The 18,627-nt window shown below is 46.2% G+C and overlaps 3 protein-coding genes across 4 annotated transcripts; 1 reads left to right on the top strand and 2 right to left on the bottom strand.

Annotated features, from left to right (window-relative positions):
- Window positions 1-78: 78 nt before the first annotated feature.
- On the bottom strand, window positions 79-5,229 carry def6c (DEF6 guanine nucleotide exchange factor c). The gene is made up of 12 exons (XM_003972840.3): window positions 4,884-5,229; window positions 4,200-4,340; window positions 3,836-4,012; window positions 2,499-2,729; window positions 2,280-2,426; window positions 2,072-2,180; window positions 1,737-1,951; window positions 1,551-1,658; window positions 1,221-1,387; window positions 742-937; window positions 578-668; window positions 79-467 (listed from the first exon to the last, which is right to left on the bottom strand). Exons 1-12 carry the CDS (start codon window positions 4,977-4,979, stop codon window positions 262-264), a joined length of 1,884 nt encoding a protein of 627 aa, XP_003972889.1. The 5' UTR covers window positions 4,980-5,229; the 3' UTR covers window positions 79-261.
- Window positions 5,230-10,316: 5,087 nt separating this feature from the next.
- LOC101074367 (zinc finger protein 502) lies at window positions 10,317-14,984 on the bottom strand. Of its 2 annotated transcripts, XM_011613316.2 has the most exons (9): window positions 14,729-14,984; window positions 14,053-14,255; window positions 13,877-13,978; window positions 13,706-13,801; window positions 13,523-13,633; window positions 13,331-13,445; window positions 12,517-13,246; window positions 12,090-12,142; window positions 10,317-12,007 (listed from the first exon to the last, which is right to left on the bottom strand). In XM_011613316.2, exons 1-9 carry the CDS (start codon window positions 14,760-14,762, stop codon window positions 10,461-10,463), a joined length of 2,991 nt encoding a protein of 996 aa, XP_011611618.2. In that variant the 5' UTR covers window positions 14,763-14,984; the 3' UTR covers window positions 10,317-10,460. The 2 variants fall into 2 exon arrangements, with proteins under 2 accessions (XP_011611618.2, XP_029681540.1); XM_029825680.1 differs by lacking the exons at window positions 14,053-14,255; window positions 14,729-14,984 and having other exon boundaries at window positions 13,706-13,796.
- A 121-nt stretch (window positions 14,985-15,105) lies between these two features.
- On the top strand, window positions 15,106-18,519 carry LOC101062120 (WASH complex subunit 3-like). Its single transcript, XM_029825683.1, has 7 exons — window positions 15,106-15,290; window positions 15,601-15,699; window positions 15,779-15,844; window positions 15,941-16,066; window positions 16,159-16,257; window positions 16,334-16,398; window positions 16,494-18,519. Exons 1-7 carry the CDS (start codon window positions 15,240-15,242, stop codon window positions 16,591-16,593), a joined length of 606 nt encoding a protein of 201 aa, XP_029681543.1. The 5' UTR covers window positions 15,106-15,239; the 3' UTR covers window positions 16,594-18,519.
- Window positions 18,520-18,627: the final 108 nt, after the last annotated feature.

The following is an 18,627-nucleotide window of genomic DNA, read 5'->3' as shown; positions in this document are numbered from 1 at the left end:
CCTCCGGTCAGCGTAAGAAAGAACTCAAATGAAAAAGTAATGTATTTGCGAAGAAAATAACTGATCTGGAAAACAAAGCTGTATCATAAAATTAAACTTTATTAGTCACTGTTAATGTTTATCTTACAAAAATGTCAGTTTGAACTGATCATTGTCAAGTGTTATCTGGCACCAGCCTGCTTCTGGAATGAACCTTTTTTTTTTTTCGTGTTGTTGATGCTACCTCTACTTCCATCTCCCATCGTTTCAAAACAAAAGCCATCACATTTGTCCATTGGGCGTTTCTTCAGAATCGTCTGATCCATCTGACAGGTTTGCGGCCTCCATCTGTTCCTTCAGATCCCTCAAGTCGTGATCTTCTGCTATCGGGGTGTCCTGCTCCTGTTTTAACTTGCATTTGGCAATGAACTCATTACTGGCCAGTGCCTCCTTTTTGGGACACATGTGTTCTAATGATGTCCGGTGTTCTGGAGAATAAATTAATGTATGGAATAATGGGAAAATAAGAACATTAAAACCTCTAATTAAAAGCAATAGGACAGGAATGTGTAACCACACAGAGGTTGATTTACTGCACCTCCAGGGTTGATGGGCGTCATCAGGCGGTTCAGCTGGACATTCCAGTGTCGTACGTACTGACTGGCATTCCTCAACTTTTCTTGAACTTCCTGGAATAAAGAAGTAATTGTCTTGTGAGCATTTCTTGTGAGCCAAACCGAATACTTTGTTGCTTTCTTATACCTCCAGATGCTGGTGGCTCCTCTGGCGAGAGGCCTGCAGGTGCTGGAGCTCCTGAGAGGCTGAGTAAAGAGCTGAAGGGGTGCTATCGTTTATGCCGCTACACGCTTCCGGCTGCACTGGGCTGAGACTCTGCAGGGCCTGCTGCTCCTGGAGGAGCTTGAATAGCTTCTTCTTTTCTTCTTCTGCCTGCAGCAACCTGGAGTGGTACATGGTCGTGTTGCATCAGTGATGAAAAACTGCACTCATTTATTGCGAAAGACATACATGTGAAGCTACAATCATGTAGAAGAGCCAAAAACTGAGCATAATAATGAATGGTACATGTTTTTTTCACAAGGAGACACACTATTTCCCTGACATAACATAATGATTCTAGAAGAACAAACACAGAAAAGGGGCGTATTTACAATTATTTTTTCAGTATTGGCGCTCTACAGATGAGAGGCAAAAGGTGGATGTGATGGGAGTTTGTTTGCTACCTCTGCAGCTCCTGTCTGGCCCGCTCCTCCTCCAGCCGAGCCTGGATCTCCATGTTGAGAGCCGCCTCCAGTTTCTGCTGAGTGAGCTCCAGTTCAGCGATCCTCTTCTTCTGCTGCTCGGCTTCCTTTGCCCTTTCTTGCATCTCTGCCTTCATGCTGTCTCTCAACTGGACACACACACACACACACACTCAAAAGATCCCCGAAGCACCTGTTCCTGGAACACTAACACCGGTTCCCTAAAATCTCTGATTGTAAAGTTTAATAATGCCACAGAATCTGAGTGATGGACTTTAAAGCCCATTTCAGATGTCAGTAAAAGCCATCTACCATCTCCGCCTCCTTCAGCTGTCTCTCCAGGTCCAGCTGCACCTCCCTCTGTTTCCGCCTTTCTTTTTCCTCTTGCTCCCTTCGTCTGATTTCCAACTCTCGTGCATGCTGCGATTTAACACAGGAAAATCAAAGACAAACCTGCCTTTGCATTAGAACCAGTCGACTCCTCACTAATTTTCTTACCTGTATGATGCTCTCTATTTCTAAATCCTGTCTTTCTTTCCCCTTTTCTGTCTTCTCCGTCTCTTGGTAGTTGGAGTCGTCCGACTGGCTGCTCTGGCTGCTGCAGCTGCTGCGGGCACTCCGGCTGTGTTCACGCTGCCTTCGCCGTTTCAGTTTTAGCTCGTGGTGCAGAGACGACTTGCCCTCGGTCTGGAGACGGAGGGCTGTCTGAACAGCTGTAGCGTAGAAACAAAGTGATGCTACAATACTCTGGGTGAGCGAGGCGAGCTAATGCGACTCACGTTATCATCATACTTAGCATACAAGGGCAGTATTAGTCTTATGAGCCAAGCTACCTTGAATCCACTCCACTTTCTGTCTCTGGTCCGACGCGCTCATCTCGAAGGTTTTGTTGTGGGTTTTGACACAGAACATGCAGCGTTTTCCATCCCGATCCGAAACGGGCTGAAAGAGAAAGAGGAGGTGGGCAAATCGATCCATCCTAATTCAGTCAAGTATTGTGGCCACATGTTCAGATGTGGTGCGTTCCATTTCCTCGCCCACCTCCACGACACAGTTCTTGTCCAACTTGACTTGCCCTCTTTTGTCCTTCAGGTCCTCGCAGACATAGTACTCAATGGACGAGGGCTTCAACACGAACCAGCGCTCAGTCCAGTTGCGGCGCACGTGCCCCTTTTTCCACATGTAACCCTGCAGACAAGGGGGGTCTTAAAGTGGCGGAACATTGAGGGAGAGACGGGTGATATGAAGACGGGAGCTCACCCTCTTGAGGACGTTGTGATACATCTCCAGGAAGACCTCGTCTAAGGCCAGACTGAAGGCTTCAGCGTTGGTGACCCTCAGCAGATGACCCTCGCTCATGTGCTCCAGGAAACTCCAGATGGACAAGCCCTCGTCCTGGCCTGTGGGATCCAGGCATATCAGGGCATCCAGAGGCTTCCCATCCCACTCCTGGTTCATGGCTGTGCAGATCTTCTTAAGGAGATATTCCACCTGAAGGATTTTTTTTAAAATTAGGTTTTCTTTACATTTAATTCAGCTTTTTTCAGCTGCATGTATGGAGCACCTTTAGTGGAGTTGTAGCTTCCACATTTGCCTATAAACAATTTATTATTACTGGCAGTCATAGTTATAGAGATCAGAACTTGTAATTATGACAAAACTCCAACTGAAACTCTTTGCGGCTGTTCCCGTGGCAACAATTACTGACAGGGGTAGCATCACCACTAAAATCCCTATAGTTTCTATGTGCCTATCAGCAACAGCTCCTTATTACTGCTGTTGCCATGGTTACTGATTAGCGTTAATGCACTATTTTTCCTGCTTCTAAACTATTTACAGTGTTACAAAAAGGGCTGCTAAAAAATCCATTGCTAAAAGTATAAAACCTCTACTGTTACTAATAAAATAAGTTTTAACATTTAGTGTTGCTGTGCAATACTGTTACAACTAGTATAATTACAACACAACTACTCCAGCAACTGAAACTATTACGGTAACTGTAACAAGCTATTACTGCTGTTACCATGGTTACTTAAAATGTTGCCACTGCCATCGGCATCACAAAAAAACTGTTGTTAGTAAGTAACGGCCACTGGAACTCTAACTAGTTATACTATAACTGTTATACTATAACTCCCCTATGGCTGTTGCTAAAATTGCTATTGTTGTTAGCTTTATTTAAAAATATAAACCCGAAATCTGTGACCTATTGCAGATAATATAGTTGTTTAACGTATACCTTTGTAAATCCTCTGTATTTTATAACAAACAGCAGTTTATTTTTGTCTCTGCTGACAGGAAATGTAGACTGTCACCAATGAAGTGCAGGAAGGAAGAAACTCATTAAAATACTTGCACTTGCTTTTTTTATAGTGGACAAAAAGGTCATTGTTTTACTTGGTTGGTTTATGTTGGAACTCTTTAGGACTCTGCATATTTTAATTAATATATGTATGTATGTATGTATGTATGTATGTATGTATGTATGTATGTATTTATTTATTTAAAAAATTTTTTAATTTTTTTTAATTTTTTTTATTTCCTAGACCAAAACTGGGTCCATCAGGTGTCAATCAAAAAGGTTCTATAAGGTTTACCTCCTCAGGTATCATCACCAGTGGGTAGCGGTCCTCAGAGAGGAGGTTAAACAGGCAGAAAAGCTTGAAACAGTCTCTTTCTGACAGCCGCTGCGCCGCCATGTTAAAGTTCTTCTTGCTCGTCATCATCCAGCACAGGTCGTCAAACTTCTCTTTGTCAAACATGCCCTCCTTGACCTGTTAGTGAAGAGGAACTCAGAAACTACTTACAAAAACCTCCAGCCAAGAGAAACAATTTATTCATTACAAAATAAATTATTTTAGAATAGACGCCCCCTGTCGTCAATACAATGTATTACATGTCATTCAAGCGCTATTTCCCCAGATTCTTTACACAAATTGGGACTTTTTGTTTATTTTCTACCTTGTCCAGTATGTATTTGTTGAGGTACGGCATGTAGCCGTGGTTGGACACTGGCCCCTCGTCATCATCCTGGAAGTGCTCCTCCAGAGCCACGGGGTCATGTGGAATGTTCAGCACCGTGTAAAGGTTGTAGGAGAGCACCTGCACAACAGACAGCGCAGGTACAAGGAGCTTAGCAGACAGCTTGGGGGGGGGGTTATTAGTGCAATCCGTATTTCTTCACACGAGCATGCAAACCCACACAAAGCCGAGCGTGTCCGGACAGCTTTCTGCTACTTCCCTGGATTCTTCTGTCCTCTGAGGGCCCGGGGGGTGGGCACAGTAGGACCAAAAAAAAAACTCATCATGGAAAGCCATAAAAGTATAGCTGACATAATTTTTTTTTTTCATGGTTCCCTGTTTCTGTGTCACGGACTGAACTTTGAAACTGGAATCTCGCTGACCTCCAATATTATATATATGTTTTGTTTGTTTTTAAAAAAAATCCCTTTTCAGGATTCCCCCCTTAGTATTCTGGACTTGTCTAAGCTTGCGTAACAGTGTTTGTGTGTCAATTTGCTTTTTAGATTAGACGCCTGAGACACACGATTTCGCTGTGTTCAGCACATCTGAAGTGATAAAAATGTATTTTAGCGCCGTTAACCGAGTCTATTTCCTGATCTTATATATCCCACAGCGTCTTACCTTCAACTGCGATTTGGACACTTTCCCACACTTCTCGACGTCCAGTGACGTGAAAGCGTACCATATAGACTTGAGGAGTTCGGATTTTAGGTCCATTTTCGCGACTTCGCCGTGCGCAATGGCTACATTTCCGAGCGCGTTTGCGCGGCGGCTTTTACGCAGCGGTGGGACTCCGCCGATCGAATGTGGGGCAGAGTGCAGGCAAAAGGAGCCAGATGTAGGACACGTTTAAAGAGGCGGAGAGTAGAGAGCAGCCTAAAATACTCACACTTTTATTTCATGTTTCAAATAAACAGCTCAGACGAGATTTAGGGAATCTCACAGGCTGGTTGTTGGGGCGGATTTTGGGTATTTCTCGGGCGGCGTTCGCGGAAAAAACAAATAAGGGGAGTTATCACATCCAGGAGGAAGAGTTTCTCGACACACCCATCAGCTTCAGAAGGGAATAAAGGCAGGAAAACTCCAAATGTGTTCTTGCAAAAAAAAAACAACAACTATTTAAGACGAATCCTTTCATTTTTTTAAAAAAATTGTTATTAATTTCCGCAAACTTGGGCTGCAATTTTCATGAATTCAACGTCATCATCAAATTTTCATTGGGCAGCAATTCAATGATGTTGAACCCTGGTTTATTCTTCACCCATTCTCGGACTTAAAGCACATATTTGGGGATGTCCATTTTGTGTGATGAAGCAGCTGATGAGGATTTCACGACCTCTGGCAAAAGGGATGAACAAGGACAGCGTGATTAGACACGAACCTTATTGGAGCATGATGTAGGCTAATCAATACAATAATTGGATAATGGAAATGGTGGCCCAAATAGCCTTCAGCTTCCCCATCTCCTTTTCCTGATTTTCCTGCATTACAAACCGGAGGCGTTTCATCACAATCAGCCTCTAGATCTGAGCGTCGAGGTCATACGGGCTCAGGTGGCATGAAGGTCACTGGGTCAGTCATTACCCAGGTCCACAGACAGCTCATTGCCTCGCTGATGAGAATTTAGCACCCTAGGACGCTTCCAAAAGCTTCCCCGTTTATTTTGGACAGATTTATTTTACAGTTCCATGCATGCTTGTTGGTGAAAAAAGGCTCACAAGAAGAAAGAGATAGTCCACACAGTTTAACCACGAGACTCATGGAAAAGCCTGTGCTAATGGATTGAATACGTCCTAAAAGCCAGCAGCCAAACAATGTCACAATTACAGACTACGAGTGAGCTAGTATATTAGCTACAGCACAACATCTTTTAATTTCTACCCTGAAATGTAATTAAATGTGTACATTCAAAAAACAGGCACTAAACTCAACTACTGAATGGTCGGCTAACTTACGAGCTAGCCTTGCTAAAACTAGATATTCCAGGCTTACATTTACGCTACGTTAGGGTTAGGACATCAACTATCTAGTAACATTTTTTGGAGGCGTAATCTCTATTATTTGATGAGTTGAGATGCTATGCTATGCTTATAAGCCTGCTATTTAGAGAGTGGTATCTGGAGCTTGAAATTAAACAAAATAAGAGTATTTTATTTCCTCAAACTGAGCTTGAGAGGAAGAGAAAGACTAAAATGTTACTTTTTATGCTCAAGGTCTATTGGAAGTCATTATATATTCATAAATTAAATTCCCAAAGTATAAAGAGAGAATTTTGTTGTTTTCTTTTTTGAATGAAAAGATTAACAAAGGGACATCTGGCGGAAAATATTTGAGCGGTCATGGAACCACAGAAAACCTAAACAAAGGAAAGAACATGAGCAACAGATTATTTTCCTTTTTTAACAGCAAAGGCTTTGTGATGGGAAAATTGAATGGCGTATACGAACATGTGTCGAGCAAAGGCAGAATAAAAGATCTGAAGTCACAAACTGGGGAACATCTAGGGGTGAGATTCTGCCCCTTCCCTAAACTGACCCTAGTTAATTGTTTTAAAATGAGCATTTTTAGCAACAAAGCTCTGGAAATTCTGTGCTGTGAATCTGAGAATAATGCGATTCTACTTGTCCAGTGTGTCCTCACTATCAGTTCTCCCCTTTTGATTGAATATTAGTGATTAGCACCAAATGTTAAGTTCTTAAAATGGCCTAAAATTCTAAACAGGAAGTCCAGTTGTGGTATTTCCTGACCTTCACATGCATGCAGCAGGTACAACTACAGTATCCATTTTAAAAACGGGTTTTTCTGAGTTTCCATTGCTCGTCTGATCCTTGGAAAGTCTAATTTTTGCGATATGAACAAAATTTGGACCAAACTCTTGATGTAATTAGACAGAGATCGCCAAGTCCTCCGTTATCTGAATGACCATTAATGAACCGCCACACGGCGATGTTGCCTTGGTGCCAGTTTTTTGGCCAGCAGACAAGCTAAGGCAATGCCTCCGATTTGAGTAAAGGCCAGTCCCAGCACGGCCGCCGCGATGTGGAAGACATTGTCGTTGACCAAGCTGAAGACTTTGCGGAAGCATCCGTGCGGGTGGATTCCTGCAGCCGTGACGCCTTCGTTGTCATCGGATAAAAGCGGACGATTCTTGCAGCCTTTGCGCTTCACGCAGCAGCTGTCCGGGAGCGACACCGAGGATCCATTCTCTGAGGTCTGGAAGGTCATGTGCTGCATAGCCCAGTCAGAGTTCAGCCAATCTCGCCAACCCTCAGCCCCGCAGCAGTCCAGGGCCCTCTGCAGGCTGTCTAACGCATCCGCACGACCCTCGTCTTCGGTGTAGCCGGCCACCGCTCGCTGCAACCCGCTGCGAAACCCCCCAGCAATATCTTCACGGTAGAAGAGGCCAGAAAGTCCAGCTGCCAAACCAGCAATGAGCGTGGCGAGTTGGAAGAATCCATAAGCCCTGAGCAGGCGTGGTAAGTGTGCAGCTACTCCCAGGCAGCCGAGGAAGCCCCAGGCAGTGACCGCCGCCCCCGTGGTCAGGAGGATGAACGGGGCATTGGGGTATCGATTGGCAGACAGCGTCATGTAGTCTGCCAGGGAGATCTGCGCCCACACTCCCAGGGTGAAGAGGGCCAAACCGGCTGCCCAGAAGAGGCAACTAAAAGTCAGAAGACCCAGTCGCAGGAGGTGCATGACCCCAACGGGCCGGCAGCAGGGCGGGGCAGCCCCCACAGGAGGAGGTGCAGGGGGTGCCAGGGAGGCCTCGGAACACATGGACAAGGATGTCCGGCTCTGCCGATGGAGCTGCTCCTCCTGCTCTTGGTAGGTCAACAGCAGGTGGCCGCAGACCGAAGAGGGTCGGCGGGGAAGAGGAGGCAGCGTCAGCAGGTTGATACCTCGCGGGGAGGAAAATCGTCGCGCGGCCAGGCCGTCCTGTTCCCAGTCTCGTCTGCTGGGACTCGGTTGGGCTGACAGCGAGCCGGAACGGTGTGTAGTGCTCATGACTCCAGCTCCAGTTTTATCCAGCCGCCTCTCCGTTACACACCCCGCCTCTATCAGCGCCTTCACGCAATCAGTCCCCCCACGTCTTTTACGAGAGGCTATTACAGCGCCACCAAAGACACTAATGCCAACTGGACGATAAATCACCGATGGCTGTCGCGTTGTACCCTTATCTGTGCTCACAGCCCCCTTGTTTCGACCTTATTTATTAGTTTATTTTGGTTCTTCTCACCCCCTCTGTGGCCACCGGTTCTTGAGATCCGTCCACTCGCCCTCGCCGCCCTTTGCAGTAAGGGCTGAAATTCCCGTCACGGGCACCCTCTCTCGGTGTGGAGGAGACACCGCCGAGGAAAACGTAGCGTGCACTTGTGGAGTTTAGCAGCAAAAGTCACGATAAATTGAACATTTGCTGGTAAAATTTGGCTTTGTTGGCTGCATCGAACCAGGCTGCTAGTTTTACAGCAATTATTCCTGCTTTGCATCTGGTTCCTCTCCACCAAACCTCCTGTGGAATTGAGCAAAACTGAGCTTTATAGAAAAGAAAAACAAATTGTAAAGACGCACCAACCCTCAACCTTAGATCTATTATTCGAGTTGGCAAAAGGGATTTTTAGAGCGGTTTATTAGTGCGGGGGAAACCAGGGGTCTTTACTACAGGCAGCTGGAGGTCTGCAGAGGAAATGAACTTTAGTTTATGATGTTTATAATTAATCTCAGTTTTATAACCGTCGGCTCATCGGGTTTTATGTGCGGTGCTGACAGGACTGAAGGAAAGGCGTCATGCATCGCACCTACTGAACATCCAACTTTGGAGCTTTGGAGGTTGCGCGGTAAAGGAGCCACTCCTTCATTTCTATTGCTAAAGAATCGCTGACAGTTAAACATTATCTAGACGCTAGCTAAACAATTTCCTCAAGCATTTCATTTTTTCATTTGTCTCAGAACTTAAACTTACCAAAGTCTTGGAAGCTATGCTGTTTTGTCAACAGCGATGTTTTGAGCTAAATCTTAGCATGCAGGCAGGCATTTAATGCAGCTTTGCATGCTCATGGAGCTGGTGGTGGATTTCCGCAGGTGTAACAACCCCCCGCCTGCACCAGTGAACATCCTGGGAACGGATGTTGACGTGGTGGAGTCGTACCTGTGTGTTCACCTAAACAATAACCTGGACTGGACACACAACACAGACGCCCTTGTCAAGAAGGGCAGTAGCAGACTGTTCCTGCTCAGGAGGCTGAGGTCTTTTGGAGTGCAGGGACCCCTCCTGAGGACTTTCTATGACTCTGTGGTGGGATCAGCCATCTTCTATGGGATTGTCTGCTGGTCCAGTAGCATCACGGACAGGGACAGGAGGAGGATGGACAGACTGGTAAGGAGGGCCAGCTCTGTCCTGGGATGTCCCCTGGACTCGGTGGAGGTGGTGGGAAACGGGAGGATGATGGCTAAGCTGTCATCCATGTTGAACAACACGTCCCCCCCCCTACAGGACACCCTGACAGCACTGGGCAGCTCATTCAGTGAGCGGCTGCTCCACCCTCACTGTGTGAAGGAGAGGTATCGCAGATCTTTCCTGCCGGCTGCTGTCAAGACTGCACAATAAACATAACACCCGCTAACACAATCTGAATATTATATATTCTGATATGTATATTGTATTCACCCTCTGTACTATGTACAGGTATACAGGGGCCGAGTATCCATTTATCTGGATTATTGTAAATATACATCCTCTTGTATATTCCAAATCCTGTTCTATTTGATTTTATCTTATTTTTCTCTGAGTGCTCTCGCTGCTGTTGTTGCACTGTAATTTTCCCCGTGTGGGACAATAAAGGATCTGAATCTGAATCTGAATGTAACTTTTCCTACTGTAGCTCAAGTTAGTGTTGATACTGTATATATTAATAAGAACATAAAAGGTGTAGAATAATGGGGGCAGGACATTTTCCACCCAATGATAAAGCTCAAAATTAGTGTGAGGGAGCAACTATTAGATATCTCAATCAAAAGATGCCAGAGGTGATGCAGAAACAGGTTTCAGTAAAAAGGCAGATTTGAAAACAATATTTATTCAGAATTATTAGCAAAACATCTTTCAGGGGCTGTCCCACACCCAGCAATCACTTAAACTTTAAATTGATAAAACCTGCAAATTAAGGGGTTTTGTGTTACTGTTACTAGTTGTGTTACAGTTCAACTAGTTGATTCCTCGGGCTGTAGAAGTTCCACCGACGACGCCTCTCCAGCCTCTCGGTGCGTCTCCATGTGTTTCCTTAACTTCACTTTGGACGGGAAGGTCTTTGCGCACTGCTCGCACTGCGGCTTCGCCGGCCTCTGCCCGGAATGGCTGCGCTTGTGCCTCGCCAGCTCCGACGAGCTTTTGAACTTGAGCGGGCACACGCCGCAGGGGTACGGCCTCTCCCCCGTGTGGATGCGCTGGTGCAGCTGAGCCTCGCTGAGGGTCAGGAAGGACTTCTTGCAGTGTCCGCAGGGGAAAGGCCGCTCTCCCGTGTGGATCAGATTGTGCCTGGTCAGCGCGTACGGTTTGGCGAAGCCCTTCCCGCAGTAGGTGCAGGGGAACGGGCGGGCGCCGGCGTGGGAGATGATGTGTTCCTGTTGGGTTTTCTTGCTTTTGAACCTTTTATCACACTGGGGACAGGCGTAGGGCTTGTCGTCCACGTGCGACCGGTGATGTTTGGAGAGTTCGCCCTGCGACAAAAAGCTCTTCCCACACTGGGAGCAAAGGAAAGGTTTCTCCCCGGTGTGCATCCTCTCGTGTCTGGCCAGCACTGACACCAGGGTGAACCTCTTGGGGCAATGGGAGCACTGGAAAGGCCTCTCTCCAGTGTGAACACGGAGGTGTTTCATGAGCATGAAGCGGAGCGAGAAGCGCTTGCTGCACTGGTCACACTGGTAAGGCCTCTCCCCGGTGTGGCTGGACAGGTGCCTCTTTACATCGGACCGCCGGGTAAACGTCTTATCGCAGTGCGGGCACTTAAATTGCCGCTTGACCTGATGCAACTGTCGATGCAGGGAGCGCGCCAGCAGCGAGTCGAACCCTTCGTTGCACTGCTGGCAGACGTACTGCTTGCTGGAGACGTGAGACTTCTTGTGCTCCATTAGGTCGGAGAGTGTGGGGAAATTCTGGCTGCAGATGGAGCAGATGCAGGGAAGCTGGCTCTCCAGCGAGTGAACTCTCTTGTGGTGGACGGTCAGCGTGCGCAGGTTGGCGAAGGAGCTCCGACAGAGCTGGCAGGAGAAGGAAACAGCTGCGCCGCGATGTTTGCTCTGATGCTTGGCCAGGTCCCACGAGTGCTGGAAGGTTCGCTCGCACAGCGAGCAGTGGAACGGTCTCTCCCCAGTGTGGGTGAGCTGGTGTCTCCGGACGTCAGAGGTCCGGGTGAACGTCTTGCCGCAGGTTTCACAAGACAGGGCCTTTCGCCTGCCTGGGGAGTCAGGCGCCCCGAGTTTCCTTGGATTGTCTGACTGTCCCACTTTGTCCCGTTCAGTTTCTGCTTCGCTCTCTTCTGGGTGTCCCACAGAGAAAAGCTTGATCGACGTGAAAATTTCGTCGGTGCTGGAAGGAGAGGGTGTGAATTTCTGCCCCGACCGTGTCAAATTCTTGTACTCCTCGGTGTGAAGGGTCTGCATGTGGAAGTGAGGAGGGCTGCTTTTGTCCACGGGGTGAAAGGGACACTGCGAGCAGGTGAAGATAATGGACGTCACCGAGTCAGAATCCCCTGCAAAGGTGAAAGAAGATGGATGAGTAAAACAGCAGCGTTTAGAAAGGTTTTAAATTGTTGTTCTACATCAATGCTCTACCATTGCTGCTTCCTTTGACAGCTATAACAGAGTGGGACAGATCAGCTTTGCTCCTGGTGAGAGAAGAACAAAGGTTTGCTGAATGTTTTCCATCATACTCGGCTGTTTCTCTCTATGCTAAGCTGAGCCACTGCCAGCTGTAGCTGGTTCTTCAACTTAAAAACAAGAAAATACTGTTGGTTTCTTTATTTAGGGGGTTGTTTCAGAGCTTTGGGTCATAATCCTGACAGCAGTGCAAGATTTAATCTGGACCAATAAAAGGTAGTCCTGTTTCTTTTGATGAGAAGAGGCAACCATTAGATAACATCGGTGTGCTCACAAACCTGCTATTTGAAGCTGAATTCAAGCAGAATTGAATCAAGACATATTCACTTTATATACTATAAACAAGAAGTGGTTTGTCTATCACAGAAAAGATGCCTTGTACATTTTTGGATCTTGGGTTATTTCTCCGGTTGAGTTGTTGTTTGTCCACGGCTCCTGCTGGTTGGGCAAAGACTTTGTTTGTAGACGCGAGGATCGCCGTGCGTTGACCGAGCCGAGGGACTGTTGCATCTCAGGAACCGTCTCCTCGTGGAGAGCAAGAGAAACATGGTTCTCTTCCAGGGTCGCCCCAGAATCTGTCATTCTTTCCATGTGTGGGCCTTGAGACTCCTCCATCTCCTGCTCAACAATGTTTTCTGTTTTCTTATCCACTGGGCGTCCAGTTTCTGGTTCTTGGTCCAGTCCGTTTCCCGACCCATCATTAATCTTTTCTGACAGTGTTTCTTGATCGATGCTCTCCTTCCGTAGGGCGAAGGCTTTGCTGAGAGTCTCCAGAGCTTTGGCGACTCCCAACGTCTCGCTGGGTTCTTCTGTCCTGAAACCGGTAAATTCGACTCGACCATCTTCACTGGCAGCCACTATCTCTTCCTCATAAAAATCTGTCTGAAGCTGCACTTCGGTCGTCTCCATCATGTCTGGGTCCAGGCCAGATTCTGCTGCGTCAGCGTAGACGGCCAGAACGCTGTACTGTTCCGCTCCAACTACAGCGACGGGGTTTAGAATATTGGCGTAGTTATGGATCGACTCCAATCGGACCGAGATACTGGTCTTGTGTGATGGAGGAATGGATAAAGCAGACATGATGCAGCTGCCGATAGTGGATGAAGGACCGTCTGAAAATGAAAGAAGAGAAATTGTTGAGGTACTTTTCAGGCAAACGTATTCACTTATTTTGTTTTCATTTCAGCTCTACTTACATGGCGCCTTGATTAGTCCTGAACTTTTGTACAGCTTGAAGATCGCGCTCAGTTCCTCGACTGAGGTTTGAACGCATTCCTCCACAGAAGGGGCGGGGCCGAGCCAGGTCGTAGTCTGTAATCACAGCCTGCTTTGTTATGGAAATAAGTGGTGGTAAAGTGCCTCATCGGTAGAGGTAAAACACTGAGTACCTGTTTCAAATCTGGTACAGGAAGCAGCTTTTCCAGTTTTGTGAGCATCTCCCAGAGCAACACATGCAGAGCAGCATCATACTGCGATCCATATTGCACAGGAAACACCTCCTGTAACAGTATAACCACCTTTGATCACTATAGTAGTTAGAGGAGCTTTAGGCTTTTAAAAATCAGTCAAACCTGGAAAAAGTATGCTCTCTCTGCTGGGTCCTTCAGCAGGCTCTGAACAAGAGCAATAAAAGTGGACTCTGTTGTCTTCACCTCAGAATCCCTGTACTGACGCAGACAGGACTGATATCAACCGAGGATAAGGTTCAAATGATTCGCTGTCAAATGATTCCATTTACTCACGTCTGGGTCTGCAGACGCCATCGGAAATTTACTCAAATAGCTCTGGATCGCTTGAGAATCGACAGAACCCCGAGCTGAGCCTTTGCAAAGCTCCAGAATCAACTGCAACGGCAGAGGATTGTTAAAGAAAATGTTATCCTACAGCAAGGCTGCCGTGGTGCCGATCCTCTCCTCACCCTTGCTCTCAGACCCAGGATGAGCTGGGCTCTCTGTCTCTGGTTCATCAGTCCAGGGATCGCCTCAGTCACCATGAACACAAACTCCTGGAGTTTCTCATAACTCATCACATCATTTTGCTTGGCCAGCCGCCACATGGCAGCCGAGAGGAGCTGTACTGGGGGCACCAAGAGGCGAAGAGAAGAAAGAGGTATGCTTGGCTCTGGAACACAAGTGTAATGGCGAGAGGTGATCTGCTGAGGGCATCAATGAGCTATAATCTTGCCATCAACGCGAAAAAATTCTTTAAACGTTTTGGAGCAAGTTCACTGTAGGACGCAAGCAATGTATTTTTTTATAAGACAAAACAACCCACACACAAAACCCAATTACATCAATTACATTACAAAAAAATATGAACCAGTATATTTGCAGGACAAAATAACTGAATGGGCGTTTGACTCTTTCCATAAAAGGGATCCGAGTCTGCGCTTTTGCTGTCGGAAAATAATGCATTTATGATTAAAAAGTGCCATTGCAGTTTAATTTAAAACGAGTTTAAGTCAATTCACTTGCAGCGTTATGACATCTACCATAGCCTTCATCCCTGTAATAGACCGAGCCCGCTAGCAGTCTGACTTTTAAAAACATAAGGTTCTTTCACACAGAGAACAACGCAATTGTAAATTAGCATACCATTTGATTTCCCTGTAGATCCCAACACCTCCATCTAGGCCTAATATCTCCTAAAATCTTCCAGAAAAAGATCTATAGTTATCTTTTATGATATGTTGGCTAATATGCGTCCTTAGCACGCAAACACAACTTCCTTAACACGTGCTCATCTTTTCCTTTTTCCAAAATAAAACCCCCATATTAATTTGTGTCGATTTACTGCCCTCGTTTTACTGATATCATATAGCTCATTATTTAAACACAGTTAACGCATACACATACATGCGTCACTAATACCAGAGATACGTTAGGCTTAACCAGAAAATACAGAATAATTCAAAATAAAAGTCCTCCCTCGTTCCCATTGGTTGGATATACCGGAAGTAACCTCCTGATATTTGTCGTCACATGACATTCTTTAGTCACATGAAACCTTTCAGAAACCATATCATTCTTTCTTTTGTGCAGCTTCAGATATAGTATCTAACATTTTAAGGAAATTTGCAGTTTTGACAAAGGTCAGAATTTGAATATGGACGAGGACGGGCTACCGCTGATGGGCTCAGGAGTTGATCTTCACATGGTTAGTATTTACATCCAGGTAGCTAACTAGGCTAGCAGTGAGCTACATTTTGTGGAAACCGGATAATATTTGAACAAAGTTCGAGTGTTGCGATGTTTAGTTAAAGACTCGGCAACAATTTCATCAACGTAAGGTTCCGGAAATGCTCTAATTTCTGTGAGGCGAGCGACAAAATAACAACTGGAATATTCAAGCAATGAGACTTTTTACTATGATCGCCTCGCCTCCCCATGACTTCTTCAAAATGATGCTAAATATGCAGACTGCAGGACCTCATCTGATAACATCTCTGGACGTGTGTCTCCTTCAGGTCCCTGCTATTCAGCAGAGACGGATCGTCGCCTTTTTCAACCAGTTTGTGGTGCACACAGTACGATTCGTCAACCGTTTTGCTATAGTTTGTGAAGAGGTTCGTGCATGTCTTTTCTCTTTTGTCTATCTTTTGCATCTGCAGCTCCAACTCACACATCTTTTCTTCTTTCCTGCAGAAACTTGCCAACATATCTCTGCGCATACAGCAGATTGAGACGACCCTGTCCATTTTGGAAGCTAAGGTCGGTTCTTGAGTGCTCTTGTTTGCAGGTTTGGACTCTACTTTGTAGTCACAGTTTGTACTGATCCTTCTCCAAATGTTGTCATGCTGTGAGTAGCTGTCCTCCATTCCTGGACTTGAGGATGTAACAGTGGATGGACTCGATCACGTTGCTCAGTCCAACGGACCCACAACTGAAAACCAGATCCAGACAGCGGATAGAGCATCAGAGGCTCCTCCAATGGTGAATATATTAATATATAGTTTATACTGCAGAAAGAGATGGGTTGTATTGAAATTGGCCTTTAACGGTGTCACCTCTTAAATTTGTCACAGACTGCACCAGAGCCGCAACAGGCAGAAGCACCTGCGGAGAATGTGATGACTGTTGCAAGAGACTCTCGATATGCCCGATACCTGAAAATGGTTCAAGTGGTGAGTCCTAATTTCCACCTTGATTAAGATTGTTAGGCTAAATTTGTCATTTCGTGACACTTCCTGTCCGTCACAGGGAGTTCCTGTCATGGCTATAAGGAATAAAATGGTTGCAGAGGGTCTGGATCCAAACTTGCTTGAGTGAGTAGCAGGCAGCAGATGTTGTCCGTGTTCCGTCTGGGCTGCAGTTTTGCACGTTACTAAACATCCCATTTCGTCGTCTCGACTTTTGACAGAACGCCAGATGCACCCGTTCCTGAGGGAGGATCCGGGAGCACCCAGGATCAGGATGTTGGCGGCACCAGCTCTGACAGTGAATCCTCTTTTAGCGACTGAAGCATGTTTCCCTTCACCTCAGAGCTTCCTGCAGTGGTCGGACGGCGGTTTGAAAGAGAAGTGGGCTGTGCCACAGATAAAAGTGCCAATATAAGTGCCTGGAAGAGGAAATCAATAGTGGAAGTGCGCTGCCCGAGTCCTACAATTTTTAATGCGTACCTATTGGCTCTGCAGAGACATTCTAGCATGTGATTTTAGATGGCTGAAACATTGTCCAGATGCCTCCAGTACAAATGATGTGACATTTTTACACCAGCTTTCCCATCCCCTCAGGACAGGACGTTTATTAGACATCATTTGGTTTTAGCATTAGGTTTTACGATATAATAACCAGCTCTGTTTTGCCATCAACTTTGCTAACATCCAGGTTGTACAGTTGGCAAGAGAGCTACAACATTTATCAGGGTTTAATGAGCAGAATCCGGACGTTAAAGTCTGTCAGCGGTGTGCAGGTTTCTGTCATGAGATGATGTCACATCCTGAGGTAAAAGAGTTTCTCAGAAGACATAATTTCCCCGAACCTCCCCCATCGACAGGCTCTATTTGGTGGTCAGACCAGCACTTTCAGGTTGAGGTACACGGCAGAAGCGGAGGAGCATGTGCTGGATGCAGATGTCACCTCTGTATCCCTATGGCAACAGCACATTTGCTTATCCTCTGGGTCACCTCGTCATTATGCACGAAGATTCTGATGTTCCTGGAAAATATTTTGGTGTCCTCAGGGCTGTCGTGCACCCGCCTCGAGGTGTTTACTACCCTGTGCTGCCCCACAAAACCCCTAAAAGCAAGTTGGTGTTTCCACTCTGCTGCACATGTGCTGAGAATAACATCCAACAGGCGGATTGGGAGCACAGCCAAGAGGCCAGAGCATTCACAGGGGTCTGGGCCAAGGAAGACTAACAAGTCTCTCCAGCTGGGTTACAGAGTAGGTGAGATTACAGAGGTGTGGCACTTTGAAAGTACGAGCAGAAGTGTTTTTCCATGATACGTCTAGACATTCCTGAAGGGAAAGCAGGACAGATCAGGAAGATGTCGAAGAGTACATCAGGGAGTTGCATGAGAAGCAAGGTATTCTGTTGAACACCGCTAACATCGGCGTAAACCTCAATAGCCTCTGGGAGGTTGTGTGAGAAGAGGGAAGATGTGGTGATGGTTGAGAAGCTGAAAAGCCCTCCGCTGCGAGAGTGAAAATACAGAGTACATCATGAAAATGATATTGGAAAAGGAAGACAGGTGTTCCTCCAGAGGGGAATTTATCCACCACGGAGCACCTGTGAAAGGATCTCATATGATTGATTTGTTGAAACACCTGAAGCAGCGGTCTCGAAAATCACAACCGCCTACAGATGGAAAACATTTTATTTACTCTGACCGTTAAATCTACAGATACAGATAATGACAGAGATAATTGAATTCAATTTCTTTGTCAATTTCTTCACATGTGCTTAACAGACAAAGGACTTGAAATTGTGTTTCTCGCTATTCCATGTGTAGACAAGCAGATTATCCCCCATTATCTTCAGAAGAAAATTGTCATCAGCGGGGCAGGTGAGACAGAAGGCGTCGCTGGCTCGAGTGGGTTGAATCCACATCCACAGAGTTCAGCACGAGTCTTGTTAAACATTGTGTCCACATGTAGCAGCCCTAGAAGGTGCTGAGAGGCAACCTTGAAATCAAAGACCGACAGGCTTACCTGTCCTCAAGGGACCAATGCCAGGGGGCCCGTGAGCCCCAAGCATACCTTCCCTTTGTTTAACCACTGTTGATTACTGTACCTCACCTTAGTCGCAGCTACAGACACTTGCAGCATATCAGCCTATGACGGTAAATCATGTCTGTAAATAACCTAAGCAGCTTTAAGTTCAACTCTGTAATGCTGATGCTTCCTACTCGACCCCAACTCAGAATAAAATATATAAAACCCAACCGATCCATCCGCACCTTCCTTCAGAAGCAGCCTTGATTCTCTGGAATCATAGTCCGTAACCTGCCACCTCATCCAGCAATCCCTCGAATGTTGCTGGATCGAGAAGT

This window comes from Takifugu rubripes, chromosome 18 (assembly GCF_901000725.2).
Source record: "Takifugu rubripes chromosome 18, fTakRub1.2, whole genome shotgun sequence".
In the NCBI taxonomy this organism is placed as follows: Eukaryota; Metazoa; Chordata; class Actinopteri; order Tetraodontiformes; family Tetraodontidae; genus Takifugu; species Takifugu rubripes.
Note: the sequence above shows the minus strand (reverse complement) of the source record. Positions and strands in the feature narration are given on the sequence as shown.